The sequence below is a fragment of the Cydia fagiglandana genome, chromosome 4 (genome assembly GCF_963556715.1).
Source record: "Cydia fagiglandana chromosome 4, ilCydFagi1.1, whole genome shotgun sequence".
Classification (NCBI taxonomy): Eukaryota; Metazoa; Arthropoda; class Insecta; order Lepidoptera; family Tortricidae; genus Cydia; species Cydia fagiglandana.
This window is the reverse complement of record NC_085935.1, coordinates 19,394,423-19,416,171: the sequence shown is the minus strand read 5'-3', so window position 1 is coordinate 19,416,171 and position 21,749 is coordinate 19,394,423. Positions and strand designations below refer to the sequence as shown.

The 21,749-nt window shown below is 41.3% G+C and overlaps 1 protein-coding gene across 1 annotated transcript in view; it reads right to left on the bottom strand.

Moving 5' to 3' along the window:
• LOC134664018 (patronin) overlaps positions 1–21,749 on the bottom strand; it is an 89,239-nt gene that overhangs the window by 41,708 nt on the left and 25,782 nt on the right. Inside the window, exon 3 of the mRNA XM_063520582.1 lies at positions 792–1,007. Within this exon, the coding sequence (XP_063376652.1) occupies positions 792–1,007 (216 nt within the window). The remainder of the gene's footprint in view (positions 1–791; positions 1,008–21,749) is intronic.

Below are 21,749 nucleotides of genomic sequence, written 5' to 3'. Positions count from 1 at the left end.
GTATCGTCTGTACCTGTTCCTGGTTTCATAAGCATTTAATATTAAATAGATACCTTTAAGATATCTGGTATTGAGCAATAGGGCAACCAATTACGAGAACGGCCAGCCGTCAGCTGTGTTATTTATTAGTATTCTATAATCTTTAATACGATTCAGTATATTTATAAGCTTTGTAGTTTAATAGCGTAAACAGAAATCGTATTAATTAAAACATAGCAGACTACCCTTTAAGAAGGGTCCTTTGTGAATTTTTAACGACCGTACTTGTAAACGCTTCTTTACAAATAAAAGTATCGAGAGTTTCTTGCGGTGCGATTAAGGAAAACCTTATCATATTTTTCTGAGCGTAAAGAAAGTTTCGCTTGTGTAAGTTAAGGGGCTGCGGCCTGCGTGACCTATTTGTCTGAGGCAAAGCACTCATATGACTCCGTTTGCACTATTAGCTCCCCTAATTTGGGCCAGGACAAATTATTCCCGGGCTACCCAGAGGACGAAACTGTTATTTGTACAATAAAGATTACAATCCAAATTGCTTCATCTAGGTTTTCATATTTCATTAAGGCACTTATATTTCATAAATAAAAATAATGACTCACGTGATTCAGAATAACATCAGACTGTTGAGCACTTGTAGATTGTCCAAGTTTAATCGAAATTCGCACAAGTTCGAGAACTGACTTGGCACATTACTACGTCAATACGAGAATTCTTGCCCTATGAATGATGGTCTTCCCAGCAATACATTTTATAAGACGGTCTTCTCTACTTTGACTAAGGTCAAGGAGACTCACCATTTTGAGCGGATTGTTCTGAAGCAGCACTGTCTCCGTAAGCGCGCAGTCAGGGGGATCTGGTACATGTACGCCTTTCCTCGCGAGGGTCTGCAGTATGTTCCAGTGGTTGAGGCTGTGGTAGTTGGGGTCCGAGTACATGTTCGCTAACGCCAGACAGTAGATCTCGGCGTTGGCGAGACCCCCGACTATAGGTGGCTTGAGGTGTTCCTGGTCCTGAAAGAGAAGAAATTTGAGGTCAATTTAGTCAACAGAGATGATGGGAAGTTTGAGTATCTTGCAGGCGAGAAATTCGAAAGTCGAAAAACATTCAGCTGAAAATATCTTGGAAATAGCACTCGGAAAGGCCTTTAGCGCCTTTAGGCCTAGCTCCCGGCTAAGATACTTTTAAATGTTGGGACTAGCGTCCAACGTTCATTCATAGTAGTCCAGTATAGGAATGACCTAGTTAGGTTCGGGTGCAGTGCAGCATTTTTATTTCAATAGTTTGTTTCAACGAGTAAGAGTTCTGGAGGCCTAATAAAGTGTTAAAAAAGTATTTTATAGAAAAAGGCTAAAGAAACTTAATGTACGGAAATGATGACATCTGTTTTCCCGATGCATTGTTACATTTCAATTGGCGTTTGTCGATAAACGATTGTCACACCTTGGCTACGGTCCCAGTTCTATAGACGCTAGGATTAGCAGAGCCATATATGGCATAGAACTCAATTCCTATCACCTTGCCCATTTTGAGAGAAGCACTTTATTCTGCAGATATCAAGGATAAAAAGATCAAATTCGCTTCAGCTTACCAAACGGTTTTGTCGCCACGCCACATAACTATTTTAATACATAATTATCCTCATTGAGCGCAATTTACGCAAAAACAATTACATATATTACATTATGCCTAGGTATCGAAAGACACGTGTATGTTGTAGCTGTAAGCTCATAAATAAATAAATGAATTTGCTCCAAACTTTGCTCCCACGTTTAAATCCATTTAGAGATGTCGACAGACAAAGTTTGCTGTTTCAAAAAGATTCCAGCCTCGTCGGTAGGTAAACAGCATCGGGACTTTACCAGTCTGAAACTAGACTTTCCTGAGAACTGAGAACTCAATGTTTGCGTTTATTCAGAGACCAAACTTTTATATCCGCAACGCAGGCTTCGTCAGGTAAACACAAATTTACAATCAGCTACAGGCATCGTCACAAAAAACTACAGCGATAAAATCCGCAACAGGCTCACTCAAACTGACTCACTCACACAGGCTCAAACAGGCTCACTCAGACTGAGAACTCAAAGTGTTGGATAGCAGAGTTGAAACGACTAAAAACAACAACGAAACCAACTGCAACAAAACACTAACAATATTTCTCCTCTGCAAAATGAATTTTAATGGATTATTTTGTAAGTGGTACTCGAAGCAGCAACAACAACGTTAATTGACCAGCGGCGAACCGTTTTTGCATTAGTTCGAGATCAATAAAATACATTTCTTTTTCTTTTATGTCAAAGTTTTCCTTTTAAATTTCTTTACTGGCACTGAGCCAATTGGTTATTATTCCAATATCTCCAGACAAGGCTGGTGACACCCACCCAGCGACGAACCTTAAACCATTCTCAGAAATTGGTTAAACCTTCACATTTTCAACGCTACAAATTCAAACTGCAAAAGGGACGTAGAGGTCAATCGCTGGACTATTATTACTGCTTACCGAGCTCATGGTCTCATGTGGACCAACATAAGAGTGATCTAGGATTATGTAGTATTTACTGATCTTGAGGCTATAGATACTTTGGTTCACTTGTGCCCAATAGCAATGGGAATATTGAGATACTCCAGACCCAACTTCACGGCTTCTTACTCATGAAGATTCGATCTCAATTCAATTTTCAATTTCTCCACGGAAAAACCGAAAGCGGGAATGTTCGTCTTCAGACATTCGACCTTTTGCCTTACAACTGTAACAACATTTTATTCATCATCATCATCATCATTTCAGCCTATATACGTCCCACTGCTGAGCACAGGCCTCCTCTCATGCGCGAGAGGGTTTGGGCTATAGTCCCCACGCTAGCCCAATGCGGATTGGGGACTTCACATATACCTTTGAATTTCTTCGCAGATGTATGCAGGTTTCCTCACGATGTTTTTCCTTCACCGAAAAGCTAGTGGTAAATATCAAATGATATTTCGTACATAAGTTCCGAAAAACTCATTGGTACGAGCCAGGATTTGAACCCGCGACCTCCGGATTGAAAGTCAGGCGTCATATCCACTCGGCCACCACTGCTTCTTTACATTTTATTAGACGCCCTAAATTTTATACGTATATAAAAACTGTCTGAAACTGAAATGATTCCAAGAGAGCGTAAAAACGATGGCCACTTTAAAGATGTTATGCCATTTAGGTAGAAATGTAGGCAATGCGGAGAAAGAAGATAAAATGTAGATCAATGTTCGGTCACGTTCCGTGTTTTAACTGAGGACAATTTACTAAGTGGTGTCTTGAGATATTCTGTTACTATATTGAGTTATACTTTCCCGATGATCGCAGACGTAGAGCGGGATCGCTCGTTATACTCGTCAACAAAGGTAGAGAATGAATCCCGACGACAAACCGGATAAATACACATGTGCTGATTGCTGAATGCAACGGTCCAGATACTCCAGATGAACGATGAAGTAACGGCGATTTGAATCCGTATATATTAAATTCTGGGCTTTGTCACTTACTTTGTTGTGTGACCAAAAAATACATATTTAATACTATATTGGCTAGAGGCAATGAGCTATAACAAAATACCCCACTGGTTAAAGTATTCAAAGGTTGAAGTCAAAGGTACTTTTAACCTACATTTTCGGCGTGCATATTACTATTGTATATTACTCATGAAATATATAGGTAATATACATTGTGGAAATAAATAAGGATAGTCAAAGCGTGATTTGGTAAGCGTGGCCTGATTTAATATAAACAACGTGGTCGAATTCATAAACTTCCTGCATTGTACAAGTCAAATCGCGTCAGGATCTAAGTGTGGTCGAATGGCTTTAACATAATCTGCTATTGTAAAGGGAGCGTCCCTGAAATAGAAGATAAGATTATCCTTGCTATTGTTATCTTAATCTTGTTTGAGTCTTTAGTATACATCATGGTTGATGCTGGTGCACTTAATCATAAGTCCTCAAATATTCGCCATATTGGCCTCAATATAAACGGCTCCAGTTATGCAAGAGCTTCAAGGGTAGAACAATGACGTCACTAATGCGGGGTGACAACATAACCTTGCGGACGGGCGCGGTCGGCTAGACGCCATCATGACGTCACTGTTAAAAGCACTATTATAATAGCTAAATACTATCTGATTACCACACCTTTTGTTCTTCACAAACCCTGTTTTAGCCCAAGCTATTTGTTTAACGTAAATATCTTTATTTACGTTAAATAAATAGAGATATAGTTAATCTAAATTTTGCTTGCGGTCGGGGATGCTTTCTTCTATATTTCTCATCAGTTCATGATGATTCAGTTCCTTTCTATTCATATCGCCTCTTACAGTCTCTATTATTTCTTAGTTTGCTTCTCTAACAGCCCTTTATTCTAACCTCATATACGCCGTTTTAAGAGTAATTATTAAGATGATTAAAGCAACATTACGTAAGATATAATTGCGTGCAGCACGATCTTGGCTCCGTTTTTGCACATTAACCCGAATGCCGATTCATACGACGCTCGGCGACAGTTTCCCTCCCACGGAAAACTGACGGCTCAATATCAGCCTGTCAGTGGAACCTTTTCTTTTTAAATTAATTTTGTTTTTTTTTTTGTGTGTTTTTGATTATTTCTTAACTAACATAGCCTTTTTTAAGTTTTGTAATATAATATAACTAACATTTTTATGGACTTAGTCTGAAATAAACGATTTTTATTTTATTTTTATTTAATATCATTCAAATTGAGAATAATAACAACTTTTATTGTTTGATTGACAATAAACGTAGGACTAACGACTAATGAGACTGACAGATACGTCTTGAGAACAATCGACGCCCGACGCCCAGGACACAATTTTCCAAGGATTGGCTTTGTGTTTACCCAAAGTTTTCCCTTGATGGATTTGACTAAAGTTTTGAGACATTTTCACTCTCCGGAGATCATAAGCTACCTACCTACCTTCCCTACCCCTACCCCTACCCCTACCTTCCTTATACCTTCTATATACGTTGAACTATAAAATACCTCCCACGGAAATATGAAAGCTCAATTTATCTTTCAAACTGACAATGCAGTTATGGACAATACTAACGACTGGTCGTTTATTGATACTACGATAAAATTGGTTAATTGTTATGGACTAAGGAGGTTTTGATAGATGGGCGCGATAGAGCTACGTCAATTATGTTTGATAAACGATTATCGCTGGACAATAATTTCTGAAAAGTTGACAAGGTACTTAATAGTTAGGTACGTTACGTACCTATTGTGTAAGTCAAATTTGGGTCTGAAACTAATTTAATATTCTAAAGCGCAAAAAAGCCCTCTCTTCATTGGTGCGATGTGTGAATGTCAAGCTAATATTGCCGATTTAGGCCATAAGGTGGCAGACCCTCCACCGCGCTAAAGTTCTACGAAAACAACAAAAAATTAATATGTGTCTATGATTTGGTAATTGTTGACATCATAAAGCTTTTATAATAACGCTTATTATAGGGAATATTACGCAAAACTCGGCGCAACTCAATCACATGAAACACGACAGTCGATAGTTCGATTTCTGCCTCTCTATCACTTGCTTATTCGATCGATAGAGAGGCAGATGAAGAAATATCGATTTACGCGTTTCGCGGTAGGCCACCTGTAAACAAACCGCCTTGATGAATCAATGTCATAGTAAAAACTCGTCAAAAACTGTTTAAGATCTAGTATGTAGAAGTTACTCTATGGTTTACTAAACGAATTACTCAAATTAGTGCTGCACTCTGGCGGCAGAACATTGCAGTAATACTCCCTATTAAGTACAATTTTACAATTTGATTGTTATTTGCGGGTGCGTCAGAGGAAACTAGTGCGACAGAGAATTAGAACGTCCTCAAAAAGCGTTATAAACCTTGAAATTTGTTGAAAAAGACTATATTTATTTAGTTTTTAGGGTTCCGTACCCAAAGGGTAAAACGGGACCCTATTACTAAGACTTCGCTGTCCGTCCGTCCGTCCGTCCGTCCGTCCGTCTGTCACCAGGCTGTATCTCACGAACCGTGATAGCTAGACAGTTGAAATTTTCACAGATGATGTATTTCTGTTGCCGCTATAACAACAAATACTAAAAACAGAATAAAATAAAGATTTAAATGGGGCTCCCATACAACAAACGTGATTTTTGACCAAAGTTAAGCAACGTCGGGAGTGGTCAGTACTTGGATGGGTGACCGTTTTTTTTTTTGTTTTTTTTTGCATTATGGTACGGAACCCTTCGTGCGCGAGTCCGACTCGCACTTGCCCGGTTTTTTAAATCGAGATCAATGCAAATGTAAACATCATGATGCAACCAATGACAACCTTCCATAACTGGACACATGTTTAATATGTACAAATGATTCAGTGGGCAGTGTCAACATTTGCCCCGTTTTAAATTTAGACTTCAGTCATATTACGTCACTATGTAGCCCTCTACATTTATATTGGGTTGCACAGAAAATTAATACCACAGAAGTATAACAGCTTTGTTAAATTAGCACCATTTACGTTATTAAACCGTCGACGACTCGCTTATCCATTCAAAATGTGCTTGTCGCCGCAGAAACTGGATCTAAATTTGTAATTTTCACATACTTGGTATTCTGTCTATTATTATTTTCTGTGTGTCGACTATGACAGATTACATAGCAGCCGCTCCTTCAAACGCAATGTAAACAACAAACCGGTTGGTTGCGATATTGATTCACGGGACATATTTAGCGTGTTATTAGAAGCGTGAACGAAACCAAATGTGTTAAAATAATCATTAGACTGCTTCGATTATGGCCTCAAATAAAACAAACGTCTTTTCGACTATGCCATGATTATGATGAAACCTACAAGTTGCAGAAAGTTTGCATTACCAATTGCCAAGTACGCAGCGCCTTGCATGTCACAAGCTTTCTGGGTGATGGTGCCAGTCAGACAGAAATTCGTCCACTGGTGTGTAACGAAATTAAACATTTCGATAAAGCTTACTATTCATACATTTCTTAGCAAGCTTAAATTAGGTTAGTTAATTTTCTAACAATAGCGCACATGTTAACACTATTACGATGGCTATTTTACAGCTGATCGCAATCGCTTTCCGAAGCAACAGGCTGTAAAGGACTCCATGTTTATTAAATGCGATCGATCTACATGCGCTATCTATTCACAAAACTCGTATTCATAAGGACTGTATCGTTTATTATAAATACAAATAAAACCTGGTCTAACTGTTGACGTGTGTATTATTTTGTATTACTATGTTCTTAAGGTATACTCTGGGGGTATTTTTAAGCCATATCTGATATAAGAAGGTTTTACATTTATTTTATTTTAGGGACTTTATGATGATTTTAATACCGTCTAGCAATTGTAATTTGGACAAGCCTATCGAGCTTAATTTGAGACTATTTCACCGATTCCTTGGTACGATTTAAAGAAACAAAAGGTTAATATGCTGCCAAAATATGCCATCTAAGTGTCCTTTTCATGATTGCTCAATTGAACATCCACAGAATAAATGTGGTGATTTTTTATCTTTACATGAAAACGACTTTTTATGCAACATTTTGGATGCCCGTCAATTTCTGACGCCAGCGAAATGAGGGAAACAGCTAAAAGAATCTACCGAAATCCAAAGCCTAACGGACATTCATGGCGTTGAACCATGGCTAGAACAGGTCGATAGAAACGCTCCATGATGGTTATATTGTATACCAAAGTCGGGGTTGTCGTAAGTAACATGCCATATTCTCTAAAAGGCCACCAAGCACAGATCCAAAACTTTTTTTCCAACTAAAAGAAATGATTAGACTATGCCCAGATGTTTCGCTTTACGAATCATATGTAATTGCTGTTTACATAGTACGATTTTTTTTGTGTAATATCTCGTCTTATTCGCAAACCGTAAATTTTCTTGTAGTATTTGTCCAAAATCGTTGTAGTTACTCGGGAGGATTGGGTAAATATTGTCCAAACCATATGCTTAACGTGATCTCCCAGGACGAAATGTTACTTATTATTAAAGCACTAATTAAACTATATGTGTAATTTTTTAATAAAAATATAATACCAGAAAAAACGGCTAAGTAAAGTTGTATTTATAATAAACGATACAGTCCTTAATGACTTGTATAATTTGAACTTTAGACTCGTAACAACAACTCGTAATCAAGATCAGGTTATACTGGTCGTTGCTAAATAGAAACCGAATCCCATAGTCGTTATAGTGCGACCTAACCTTGGCCTCGTCGCGATCGGCCGTACTCCAATACGAGTCGGTCGGATTCCCGGGACACAATACGTTGGAATATCGAATATGGTCTTGGTAAGCTAAACATGTTGTGAACTGAAATTCTTGTTAGTTATTTCATGTTTGAAGAACGTGAAGGTGACTTTTATGGTTGGCTTCCTTGAACGACGCGTTCCTGGGTGCCGTCCGATCGTGTTGTATGGATTTTGTATAGTATAGAGATCTTAATGACTACTCTTAACTTAATGTCAGACTTTAGGTCCTGTCCTGTAAAATTGGGTAAATAAACAATCACGGCATAAAACGGACTACACAGTACACACAGTCACACAAGTTCTTCTTTAAAAGACGTTATGGTATAAAAGCATTCCGGAAAATGAGCGTCTTTCCCGTGCACAATATTAAAGGATTTGGGTACAAATCACAAAGACTTTATCATACAGCTTTTAAAAATGAAGAGTTAGGCCAGCAAGAAAATTAAGTATAAAATACCTTTTATTTTATTAATTTAACGTTAGTTCTGAACAATAAAAAAGTTTTTGACCCAATAGGTAATATCGATAATAATTCTAAAGAAAGCAAGAAGAAATAAGCAAAAAATCAAATAATTATAAATTATCTAGAAGACTAGACAGTCTAGCACATATTTTGTATCACGCCTTGACCCTAAAAAAGAGACGTCACAGATGTCAGACACAATAGAGACTCGCACAATACTAATGCCACACTCAAATCGAAATAAATTACGTGTACTGTTAAGTATTACTGTTTAAAAGAGGAACAACACTGTAACGGAAAAGCAATCATAATAAAGCAAACGCAAAACATTACCACTACAACTCATGATTATTTTATAAACTCAAATCCGTTCGCATACTATGTTGACATTATGTCAAATTGTGAATCCAAAATAATTAACATGGTTTGAAATCATTCTTCTATGAGTCGCGATCGCTAACATTCATGAAACAACCATCACTTTTTCGACTCTATTCATTCCACATTAACATTACAAACCACTGTATTGAGTAAAAACATAAAACTTTCTACTTACTCCCCTGTTTCACCAACGTGACAGGTGCGACGAATTGTAAAATCACTGTTGCTGACGTCACAGGCATCCATGAACTACGGTTATCGCTTACCATCGGGCGGGCCGTATTCCTGTTTACTACCATCATTGTATTATTAAAAAAAACTTTATGATATCGGAAAAAAACAGATATTTCTCTTGCTAAGTTTATGACAATTGTCACAAGAAACACTACAATTGTCACGAAATTCCGACATACAACTGATTACCTGTCAAGAATTACCTACAATTCTTCTAAATCTTTGACAATTGTCAGAAACTTCGCAGGAGAAATATCTGTTTTTTCCGATATAATAAAGTTTTTTTAAATAATACAATGATGGTGGCAAACAGGAATACGGCCCGCCCGATGGTAATTGGTAATCGTAGCCCATGGATGCCTGTGACGTCAGCAATAGTGATTTTACAATTCGTCGCACCTGTCACCGATGTGAAATTGGGGCCAGAAGTATAGATGGTACCTAACCTAATGTGATATACACATATCCATATGCCTGCCTCTGAAGGACGAAAAAGTATTACCACAATAAAGTTTATACCCGTAATGAAAGCTTCTCCATGCGATATTATATTTGTGCCAAAGAGAATAGAGCATAGAAATGTGGATACAATTATATTCTAAACAGGAGACCAATTTGAAACAGTTGCCATTAATGGAAACTAATTAAAAGCCAGCGTTGAGAAAGTTTATCGTTATTAAGACATACGCGCCAGAGAAAGCAGCACGAAGTGTCAACATTGATTTGTGTTTCCTTCAATTATTATTCGAGGCAGATACATCTCTACAATAAATGGCCAACACAAGCAATTTTACTCGTCCGTCAGAGTGCAGCAATATTTGACCCTCCAGCCTCCAACATACTAATTTCTATGCTTTGGGGAGGTAAGTCAGAACTGTCAGAAGTATCTGCAACTGACATATACGACTTGTTCGTTTCCAAGATAACATATCGGATAACCCAGCGCGTAATCCTAGCTCGTAGCCTTGTTGTACGAACGTATTCCTTGAACTTAACGCACGAAATATTATATTAGTGTACGGACGGATCTTAGTATTCTTGTTTACGCCAAGTGCAAGCACCTTTCACATGTGCCGTGTGCAATAATCGTAGGCCAATTTCCTAGAGGCTCAAGCGTAACTTAAATGGTATGTCACTACATTCATTATGGTAAAACTTCATATCGATGGATTCTATTTCCGGACCAGGACGATTCGGAGCGTTGTAGCGAACGCACGTAGGTTGCATTCCTGCCGGGTTTGAAGCTAGACTTGGCCGCAGCCATTGACCACGCCGCGTGTGTTTTCAGTACAGTTATTTTCTAAGAATAGTAGTTGTCGTGTCACGATTGTCACGCATCAGGCGTCAGTGTACGAACGAATAAGTGTAGATTAACGTAAAATATACGTGCATATGAAACATTGAGTTTCTTTTCATCGCCACACCTACCCGAACCACCCAGGCCGGAACGGCCAGGGTCCTCAGCGGCATCACAGCAGGCTTTGGAAGGCCTAGCTCCTACCGGACCACGCGAGGCGTCACACCGGAGCGGTGGAGGCGCTCCTCACCAGCAACGAGCACCAAAGGAAAGAGAAGTATAGGAACGCGACCACGGGAGTCCGGGCTAACCGCCTTGTGACGTAGACATTTTTGGTGGCCCATGAGGGGAGGAATTACAGCACGATATTATTGAAACCCATCGTCATCAACGCGAGCACCGCAGCGGTACATCGCATTGGTAGCGTAATCATCGCTTCAAGTACTCATCGTGTCAGCATTATTCATTTTTGCCGTTAAATTCAGTGGAAACGGAGCCCGGTGCGGTTGGGCATAGTGCGAAAAAATCAAATCAAATCGTAATAAAAGGGAAGGCGTCGGCCGCCATTTTCTTGCGTAGGCAACGGACGGGGACCGTACAGTGCGGAGTGCGGCCATCTTTAGCATAAGGACATTTCCGGTTCGCGGCAAACGTCAGTTTGGGACATTTAGGTTAGAATTATCTGTCAACGTCAAGTGTCGCCAATAGATTAATTAGGTTATCGTCAATATAAAATCCAACTTTAAGGTAAAGCCAAAGCCACCTAACTTGTAAACTGTTAGTCGAATAGTGTCACAAATTAGTGTCTTTCATTAATCGTAAAGTAAATTCACGTCATGTCGTTAAAGTCAATCAAGGTGCAGCTGCGCACCAAGTACCAAATGTTGACCGACTATGCTGGCACGGTCACATCACGACCTGACAGCATGGCCGCGTCGGTGGCGAAGCGGCACTTTGATCTTATTTATACTGAGTACGTCAAGGCCCACGAGTCACTGCTGGCCTACGAAGGTGAGCTCGAGGAGGAGGAACGACTTCAATACCAGGAGTGCTTCAGCGAGGTTAACCGGCTGCTGATCCAGCTAGACGAGGCGTCGGCTGGAGAGGCTGGCCAGTCACACACACCCCGTGGACAGGCAGGTAAAGTCAAATTGCCCTCTGTGCAGCTGCCCACCTTCAGTGGCAACCTGCCAGAGTGGCTCTCCTTCTATGATCTCTTTATGTCGTTAGTCAATAGTAGGGACATCTCCGACGCGGAGAAACATTACTATCTTCGGTCGTCGTTGCAGGGGGAGGCGCTGTCCATTATACAGCACCTTCCGATGGACGGACCCAACTACGCGGTAGCTTTACAGTTATTGCGGGCTCGGTATCAGAATAACAGGCTGCTGTTGGATACATTCATTAGCCGAATCATGAACCTGCCTTCAGTGGCGCACTGGAGTGCAGGGTCACGCTCAGCTTTCTATGACCCGCTCCGGGAGTCAGTCCAGGCGCTTGAGAAGCTCAAGCAGCCAATCACGGAGTGGTCATACTTATTGGTTTTTATAATTTTGCAGAAACTACCGAACAGAATCAAGACCTTATACGAGGAGAGGTACGGTGGCAATCCGGAGGTGTTGCCCACTCTCACGCAGCTACTGGCGCTGTTGGAGGAGCAGTGCCGGGTTCAGCAAGCGGTCTCGCCAGCAGCGGTGGAGCAACCAACTGCGCAGCGTGGTTCCGCACCTGCACGAGGAAGAGCGGGGCCGTCGGGTCAAGCTACCAGGAAACCGGGACCGCCAGCGAGGGTCTTCGCCATCGAACAAGAGACCAATCAGGTGAATTCACCCCCTGTTCTTTGCTCATACTGCTCGAGTGACCAGCACAGCTTGTACAAATGCCCGAAGTTCCTTAACCTGGCGATTTCGGAGCGGAAGACCTGGGCTAGGAAGTCAGGCGCATGCTTCAGATGCCTGCGCAGTCACTATGCACGCGAGTGCATGCAGCGCAACTGGTGCGCACAGTGTGAGTCGTCCGCACACAACTCACTGCTGTGCGATGGTGGTGCAGCGGGGAGAGCCCCACCCATGGCAGTTGAAGCAGCTGTCCATCGGGTAAGGGTCATGCCGCTTGCCACGCCAAGCACGTCGAGAGCAGTCACGCTGCCGGAGCGGTGGCCGTCTCCCCAGCGACGGACTACATCTCCGCCGAGGGCTGCGAAGCCGCAGTCTCCCAAGCCGTCAGTACCAGACCAACCCCAAAGGAGGGAGACAGGGTCACCTCATAGTGCGCTTCAGCCGGCTCAGCTGATTCCCACCGGTCATATACCGAGGGCTAAGGTAGGCGCGCGTGTTCAAGCGGCGCAGCAGTCATTCCACTCATTGCGCTTCGGGACTCGGAGCAGTCCTGAGCCTGAACAATGAGATCAGGCCACTGTTGGTGCACCGGAGGAAAGACTACGAATGGCGCCAATTCGTGTCTCTCCTACAGCTGTGATCATGGTCAGATCAGGCAATGGGTCTTATGTTAAAGCTAGGGCTTTGCTTGACTCGGGAGCGGGGTGCTCCGTAGTGAAGAAATCATTTGTAGAAAGATTCAAAGTACACCAACAGTTTACTGGGAATAATATTTTTGGAGTAGGTGACATAAAGGTAAATGTGCCAGGCACGATTGCTAAGCTTGTATTCAAACCACGCGGGAAAACAGTGCCTATCATCAGTGTAGTAGCTACAGTCATGTACAGGGTTACGGGAAACATACCTTATTATGATACTGAGATCAGGACTCATTTGGATTCATCAAAACTTGAATTAGCTGACCCTGCCTTGGATAAATCGCAGGATGTGGACATCATTCTAGGAACGGATGTGCTCAATTATATATACACTGGTTCAAAGATACTCACTAACATTCCAGGTGTTGAGGCGTACGGCACCTGCTTCGGTCACGTGCTGATGGGGGCAACTTGGAATTACCCATCATCATTAACAACACCGACCGCCGGGACATCAGTAGAGGACTACGGCATCCATGCTACTCGGCTCGAGGACGTCCTAGAAAGGTTTTGGAGAGTGGAGCAGCCCCCCGAGGAGCGGCCGCAACACCCAGAACACCTCGAATGTGAAAGGTTGTATACCTCCACTACTCAACGTTTAGATAATGGCCAATTCATGGTGCGGTTGCCGCTGCGGGCAGACCGACCCAAGCTGGGCGAGTCTAGGGCTCTAGCCATGCGTAGACTGATTTCGTTGGAGGCCAGGCTGGCCAAAAATCCAGTATTTGCTGAAAAATATAAGGAATTCATGAGGGACTATGAGGCACTTGGTCATATGTCCAAATCAGACTTTAATTTCGAGAGCGAACACTATGTAATACCCCACCACGGAATTTTCAAAAGGGGATCCGAAAAGATCCGCGTCGTATATAACGCTGCAGCTAACTCAAGCACCGGAGTATCGCTCAATCAATGCCTTCACTCAGGCAAACCGCTTCAAAATGATATCACTCAAATATTGTTAAATTTCAGACGTCATCAAGTTGTCTTCACGACCGACATCAGAATGATGTTCCGGCAAACGTGGATACACCCCAGCGATAGGCGCTATCAGCTGATTCTGTGGCGCGAGGATCCGTCGCAGGATGTACAGATGGATTACAGTGGGATGAGCCACTGTCCCATACTCAAGACCTTCAATGGAATGAACTCATTCAAGATCTACATCACTTGAGTCAGCTACAGATTCCGCGGTGCGTCACTCTGCCCGGTGCGGTGTCACACTCCCTCCACGGCTTTGGAGATGCGTCGGAGCTCGGCTACGGAGCCTGCGTGTACCTCCGGACTGAGGACGCGTCAGGGAATGTACTAGTACGGTTAGTGATAGCTAAGACTCGCGTAGCGTCAAGGAGAGTCAAACAAACCATTCCGAAGAGCGAGTTAAATGCAGCTCACCTGGTTTATAAGTTATTAAACCACGTCGCAGCGGCATACGAGGAATCAGTTCAGATTGACAGCATAAATGCTTGGTCAGATTCCAGAATTGTGCTATGTTGGTTGAACACAAAGCCTCATGTGCTACAGACTTTTGAAGGTAACCGTGTTCAAGATATTCAACAGTCAACCCGACCTATGACATGGAGGTATGTCAGATCGGAGTCGAACCCTGCCGATGTCGCATCGCGGGGGGCTACGGCGAAGGACCTCATCGGGTTTCATCTTTGGTGGAACCCAGAATGGTTAATGACGAATGAGTCACAGTGGCCGACGATGCCGGTCACCATGTCACCAGATTTACCCGGATTCAAACAGTTACATCACATTACGCCGGCCGAGAAGTCATGGGAGGAGTTTCTGTTATCACGAGTCAGTTCGTTCAACAAGCTTATCAATGTGACGTCATACGTATTGCGATTTTGTAAGAACGTTCGTTTGCCGAAAGCGCAACGGAACGTTCGCCCTACGCTAACGATCGACGAAAATCGTGAGGCAATGAACCACTGGATTAAGTACGTTCAACTGGATGCTTACAGAGATGAAATCGTGTTATTGAAAGGAGGCAAGATTGTTTGCAAGTCACTTCAAAAACTCAGCGTTTTCGTAGATGAGAATCACTTCATTCGCGTCGGAGGGCGACTGCGGCATTCATGCTTACGTTACGATGCTAAGCACCCATACCTTCTACCTAAAGACCATAAATGGACTCAAATGTTGATGCAGCATTATCACCGTACCTATTGTCACGCTTCAACGAGCGCACTCATCAATATACTCCGGCAACGTTACTGGATCCCGTCGGCGCGACGTGTGGTATCCCGCGTAATCAATAGCTGTATGGCGTGTTTCAGATTCAACGCTTCAACGCAGGCCCCGTTTATGGCAGATTTGCCAGCGGACCGAGTCACGGCGGCTCGTGCCTTTTCAGGAGTAGCAACCGATTTTGCCGGTCCCTACTGGGTCAAAAGTAGTCACCTCAGAAATGCTAAATCACTCAAAGCTTATCTGTGTGTTTTCGTATGCTTAGGAACGAAAGCCGTACATCTTGAACTCGTCTCGTCGCTGAGCACCGAGGCCTTCATTGCGGCGTTCACACGGTTTGTCAGTCGACGAGGGCTGCCCGCCTTAGTCAGGAGCGATCAAGGTACAAATTTCAAAGGTGCTAGCTCATACCTCAAGGAGGTTAGTCAGTTCTTACTTGACAACGAAATTGTCCTCCAGGAGGAATTTCGTCGCCAAGGTGTCCGCTGGGAGTTCAATCCTCCTGGTGCCCCTCACATGTCAGGCTTGGTAGAAGCCGCAGTCAAGAGTAGTAAGAACCTACTCAAGCGTGAGTTAGGGGACCGCATACTGACCTTCGAGGGTCTTTCAACCGTATTTACCAAAGTAGAATCGGTGCTTAACTCACGGCCTCTGGTTCCTTTATCCGAGGACCCATGTGACTTGGAAGTACTCACTCCGGGCCACTTTCTTATAGGGCAACCATTGCTATCGGTACCTGAGTACCCGTGGAAAGACACTAATGTAGCATGTTTATCACATTTCCAGTCTTTACAAAAGATTTCACAAAACTTTTGGGCTAAATGGCATATTACTTACCTTAATAATTTGCAAACCAGACTCAAATGGTACAATCATGTTCCTAACATGGCTTTAAATGATTTAGTATTAATCAAGGATGAAACTGCACCCCCTCTCCACTGGCGTAGAGGTAGAGTGATTCAATTATTTAAAGGTGCAGATGATATTGTACGATCAGTTAAATTAAAAACTCAGGGCGGCGACTTAATCCGGCCCGTTGTCAAATTGTGTAAATTACCAGTAGAGTGTACTTAACTGTATTAATTTATAAGTTATGTTTTGGTATTGTCACATGTTAACAACTTATGGTACCTACTGTTTAAATTGAATTTATTTATATCAAGATGACTCACTGATTTCTAATTGCAACTGTACTAGGTACTGTTTCTTTATAAGTATTTAGTTGGTTACTTGTTCTTTCATGTCACCACTTTGCTGTGGTCAATGTTTGATAGTGCTGTAAGTTAGACTAGCTAATCCATTGTGCTTCAAGGTATCAGCTCAACTCTGGCCTCCCCCCCGCAGGAATGTTTACGCCAAGTGCAAGCACCTTTCACATGTGCCGTGTGCAATAATCGTAGGCCAATTTCCTAGAGGCTCAAGCGTAACTTAAATGGTATGTCACTACATTCATTATGGTAAAACTTCATATCGATGGATTCTATTTCCGGACCAGGACGATTCGGAGCGTTGTAGCGAACGCACGTAGGTTGCATTCCTGCCGGGTTTGAAGCTAGACTTGGCCGCAGCCATTGACCACGCCGCGTGTGTTTTCAGTACAGTTATTTTCTAAGAATAGTAGTTGTCGTGTCACGATTGTCACGCATCAGGCGTCAGTGTACGAACGAATAAGTGTAGATTAACGTAAAATATACGTGCATATGAAACATTGAGTTTCTTTTCATCGCCACACCTACCCGAACCACCCAGGCCGGAACGGCCAGGGTCCTCAGCGGCATCACAGCAGGCTTTGGAAGGCCTAGCTCCTACCGGACCACGCGAGGCGTCACACCGGAGCGGTGGAGGCGCTCCTCACCAGCAACGAGCACCAAAGGAAAGAGAAGTATAGGAACGCGACCACGGGAGTCCGGGCTAACCGCCTTGTGACGTAGACAATTCTTAATATCTTGTCTTATTATTATACTACTCTTTGCCTTATCTATGTACAACAGCGTATCTCAGTCAGCGAATTGTTTGACAACAAAATGGTGTCATCCAATCTGCATCAAACTATATCTAATTGTATCAAGTTGTACTTTTCAAGGTCTATGTAAGCTACCGGTATGTCTAAAAGTGCATGCGCGACCTTCAGGTCGTGGCGATAACGGTGCGATCTCAAAACGAGATCGAGACGAAAGCACTCACGTGTTTCCGCGGATTACGGACGTCGAGCGTCACGATTTTCATCGTGCAGACTGTATCGTGTAACAATCCGAGTACAGCAATTCCTTAGAGCATTTGTAAACATCAGATGATCTAGCTAGACTGTCTCATTACTCTCATTAGATCAGTTATAATTTAAGAAAAGGGAGGAAAATTAGTTTCTCGATTTAGATATACATATTTCTGTATGTAGGTACATTGGTCTTGGTTTTCAATGCTTTTGGTCTACTTTGGACCGTTCAATCCGTTCATGTATAGGCTACGATTAACTACACAATACTTTTTTTTTATTACGAATTTAAGGTGAAATTATAGAATAGACGAGATAGAAAACGTCGAACGAATAGACAATGTATAATGTGCGATTTACAACGTCGTGAGAAATAAGCAGGATTTACTTTACATGCTTACATGCTAATCCAGCTTGCTCTAGCCCGCCTGGTTGTAAATTCTTTTCGCGCGCTCTACATCTACAACCCGTTTCATTAAGTCAGTTCAAAACAGCTATTTTTGATTATATACCATTATACTCCCTCAGCTTTTAACATCCTGTGAGCTTTTAACATCCCGTAACCTTGGAGCTAATATTCGAAGAACCGTACATATTTTTGTAATCACACGTGTTTACAATAATTTGCAATAGCCAGCGATTTTTACTATATCATGTATTTAGATTAAACGAAACTATTATGATCATAATAACTTGCTTCTTACGACTCACGCTAGTCATCTAATAGAACACAATTTGCTCAATTTACATTAAGTGTCATAACAAAGTTCTTATACGGCCAGCGATTCAAAATGGATGTCATCACAAACAGCGCGAGCCAACAAAAACTAGTTTCGCACATCTGTTAGCCGCCTAGGTTACAACGACAAATGTGCCTTAGTTCAAAGCGAAAAGGTTCCGACAAACGTTCCCAGGGTATGAAAGTGCATATACTTGCGGTTTCACATGTTTCGAGATTGGCTTTATGAACGGAAAAGCAATATTCACTAGCAATATCGTCAATAGTGTATAGATAACCATTTATTACTGTTCAGAAAGCCTGGGATATCGAAGGAATTAATATGCGTTATTAAAAACTAAGAATGCAGTACGATTAAAAATAGAAATATAAACAGGATTGAAATCGTTAAACGGATACCTACCTACTCAAGTTAAAAGCTATCGTCCATTTCAACTAATTGTACCTACGGATGCTTTTAGAGCGGTACGGTTCAGCTAGGTACTTATAAATTTAGGTCAAATATTACTGATCAGTGTCAAAACTGAATTAAACTTCTAATATTTTTAAGGCTTTGAACAAAATTAAGCGGATGAATCATAAGAACCGCAACAAATTACAATCGCTGCAGAAGTTGACTCATTGTAAGATGTGATAGAAAAGTACCCATTAAAGTTGACTCACAAATTGATACTATTGTGGTTTCACTGGACAGGTAACAAAATAATTATAATACTAGGAAAATGTGAAGAGATAAAAATAATTCAGGAAACATATTTTTGAATGCGACAAAAACAGCTGAGTCACCGGTCGACGGTGAAAAGAACAAAAGATACCAGTTTCCCGATGGCGGAAATGGCGCTGACTATTTTTACGGAACACGGATAACATTGCTCTTTATTTTAACCGGAACGTCACAAAAGCGCCCTTATAACGATAAGCATAAGACTTCAATATTCAAAAACTTTATGTTTGAAAAAGTAAAGTTAAATTGGTTTTGACATCTCTACAAGCTTGCATTCGTTAGAGGTTATTTCCATCGTGAAAAACGGTTCGGGACGTTGTCGTTAAAGCAGAACTGCAGGTTAGAATTTCAAAGGGACACGTTCAGTTCATATTTATACTTGAGTAAAATATGAACAAGTCGGCGGGGGAAACAAGGGTGGGTGGTGTATTACAATGAATCGATGTTTGTTCGTGAGGCGAGACGTGTGTTGTTGCCCTGTTGGGCTTTATAAGGCAGTGATTAGCAATTTACTTGATTGTAATCGTTCGAGTGCAGTAAATCGTTCAATTGCCTTTAGATTTAGGAGCATTTACAATGTATCTTCAGCAATAACACCACTATGTTACAGTGTATTAACCCCGCTAGGTCGAAGCGTCTCACGACCTTTTGCTAGAGTTCAAGTTTCATGCGCAAACCTATGTAGAAAAATCCACTAAATGTTAATATAAAGCCGCACGTAAGCGCCCTACATTTTAATAATTTTACATCGTATTTATTTCATGCTCAAACAGTCTTCGCCTGTTATAGCGAGGCCGAGGTGGAAATTCGCATTAGAGTCGATAAGATTTCCCAAAACTTCGTATTCCTACCTTATACTGGCTCTTGAGACACAGGGAAACCTACTTTGAGAGCCAGGAACCAATGTTATGTAACAACTCAAAGTTGCAATAAAGATTATTTTATTTTATTTTATAGTTAACCGTATTATAAATTATAAGTATAAGCATGAAATAGCAACCCTACAAACAGAATACTTGAATCCGAAATAACTTGTCTGGGAACTGAGAAATTAGCTCTAAACATTAGCGTCTGTTACATTGAATTGTCTGTCTGAGAATACTTTAGCTCTTCCAGGGAATTCACATCCCTCGCAGATATTTCCGAAGCTGGCCCTTGAGCCCGTTCGCAATAACAATTGTTAAGGCGTGCTTTTTCCGTAGGAGCTAAGCGAACCAGTTTTTTGAATCCATTAGAAATATAAGAAACAATGTTTTAAAATTGTGAAAAAAATATATCTTATACTTAAGGATCTGGCAGATACGTTTTGGATCTCAAAAACATGATTAGATAAACTTTGCTCGATAGAAAAAAATTCCAAAGTTACGCCTTTTTTTAACAATAAATCCAAACCATATCTACAATACAAACTTTTTAGACTTGTTTTTTACACAAATGTATAGGTAATAAGATAATCTAGACGTTTTGGATCACTTTGTCTCGGTAACATCATTAAAATAATTTCTATGTTTCAATACCTACTAAATCCGCAAGCGCAATCACTCGCGAACGCACTTACGCCCTCTTCAGTCGCGCGGCAGCGCTTGTAGAGGACGGACCTGTGTCAGTGTGTTCCGCGCGGTCACGTGATTTTACCATTTACAAACAATGGGAAACAAAGCATATGAAACGTAAGAAAAAGTCACTAAGTGCTATAAAAACACACTTTCTGATAACAGAAGCATCTAATACTTTACGAGGTGGTTGAAAGCGCCTAGCTTTACTACATCAACAGTTAAAACATTTCAGTATTTTCACTAGGTCAGCAACCAATTTCAATGTAGGTAAATAATATTATATTCCTAGATAATATAATTGTGAGTATGTAAGTATGATATATTTACAGTATTTCACCTTTACTGATATACCTACGTCCGATCTGCAAAATGATTATATTCCTTCGTGCTCTTTGACTCCTTTGAAAATCAGAAATTATTTATTTGGATTGACACAGTATGGGGATGTTACAATATATGTATAGTGTTACGCTTTTAGTATGAGGATGCCGAAGGCGCCCGGCTTTGGATCGCATGCAACGTGCCAGGCCCGTCAAGCGTGCAAATTCATCATCATAATCATAAATTTATATAAATATAAAATGTCAAATTGAATTAATTGAAAAAATTACCATAATAAGCATATCGCAATACAATTATTTAAGAACTAAATACATATCACTAATTTTAATATTTGACCACGGTCGACATGAATTAAATATAATTGAGAGTTCCAAGTGCCTACAGGCAGTTCATCTTGTGCTTGGTTGTATTAGTCTTGTTCGAGAAACTGAACACGGTGAAAAATAGAGATAATACTCCTAAAAATACGTGTGATACCTCATTAGATTCGTCATAATGCCTAGAAAAATGTATTCGAAGCGTGTAGTAGCACACACAAAATATCAAAAGTTATAAGCAAAAAAAGGGGGGAAAGTAGAGATCTTTAATTTCCCCAATATCTCAAAAAGTATTCATATTACGGTGCGAGATGGGTGGGGGGTGCTCGACCAAATGTCATAGAGGGCCCCAAGACAAAACAAAATACATTTAAATTTTTTCAAAATGGCCGACTTTTTTTATTTTTTTTCAAGTTGGTCCGAGCGCGCTGAGATTTGGCATGGCGGAAGATAGAG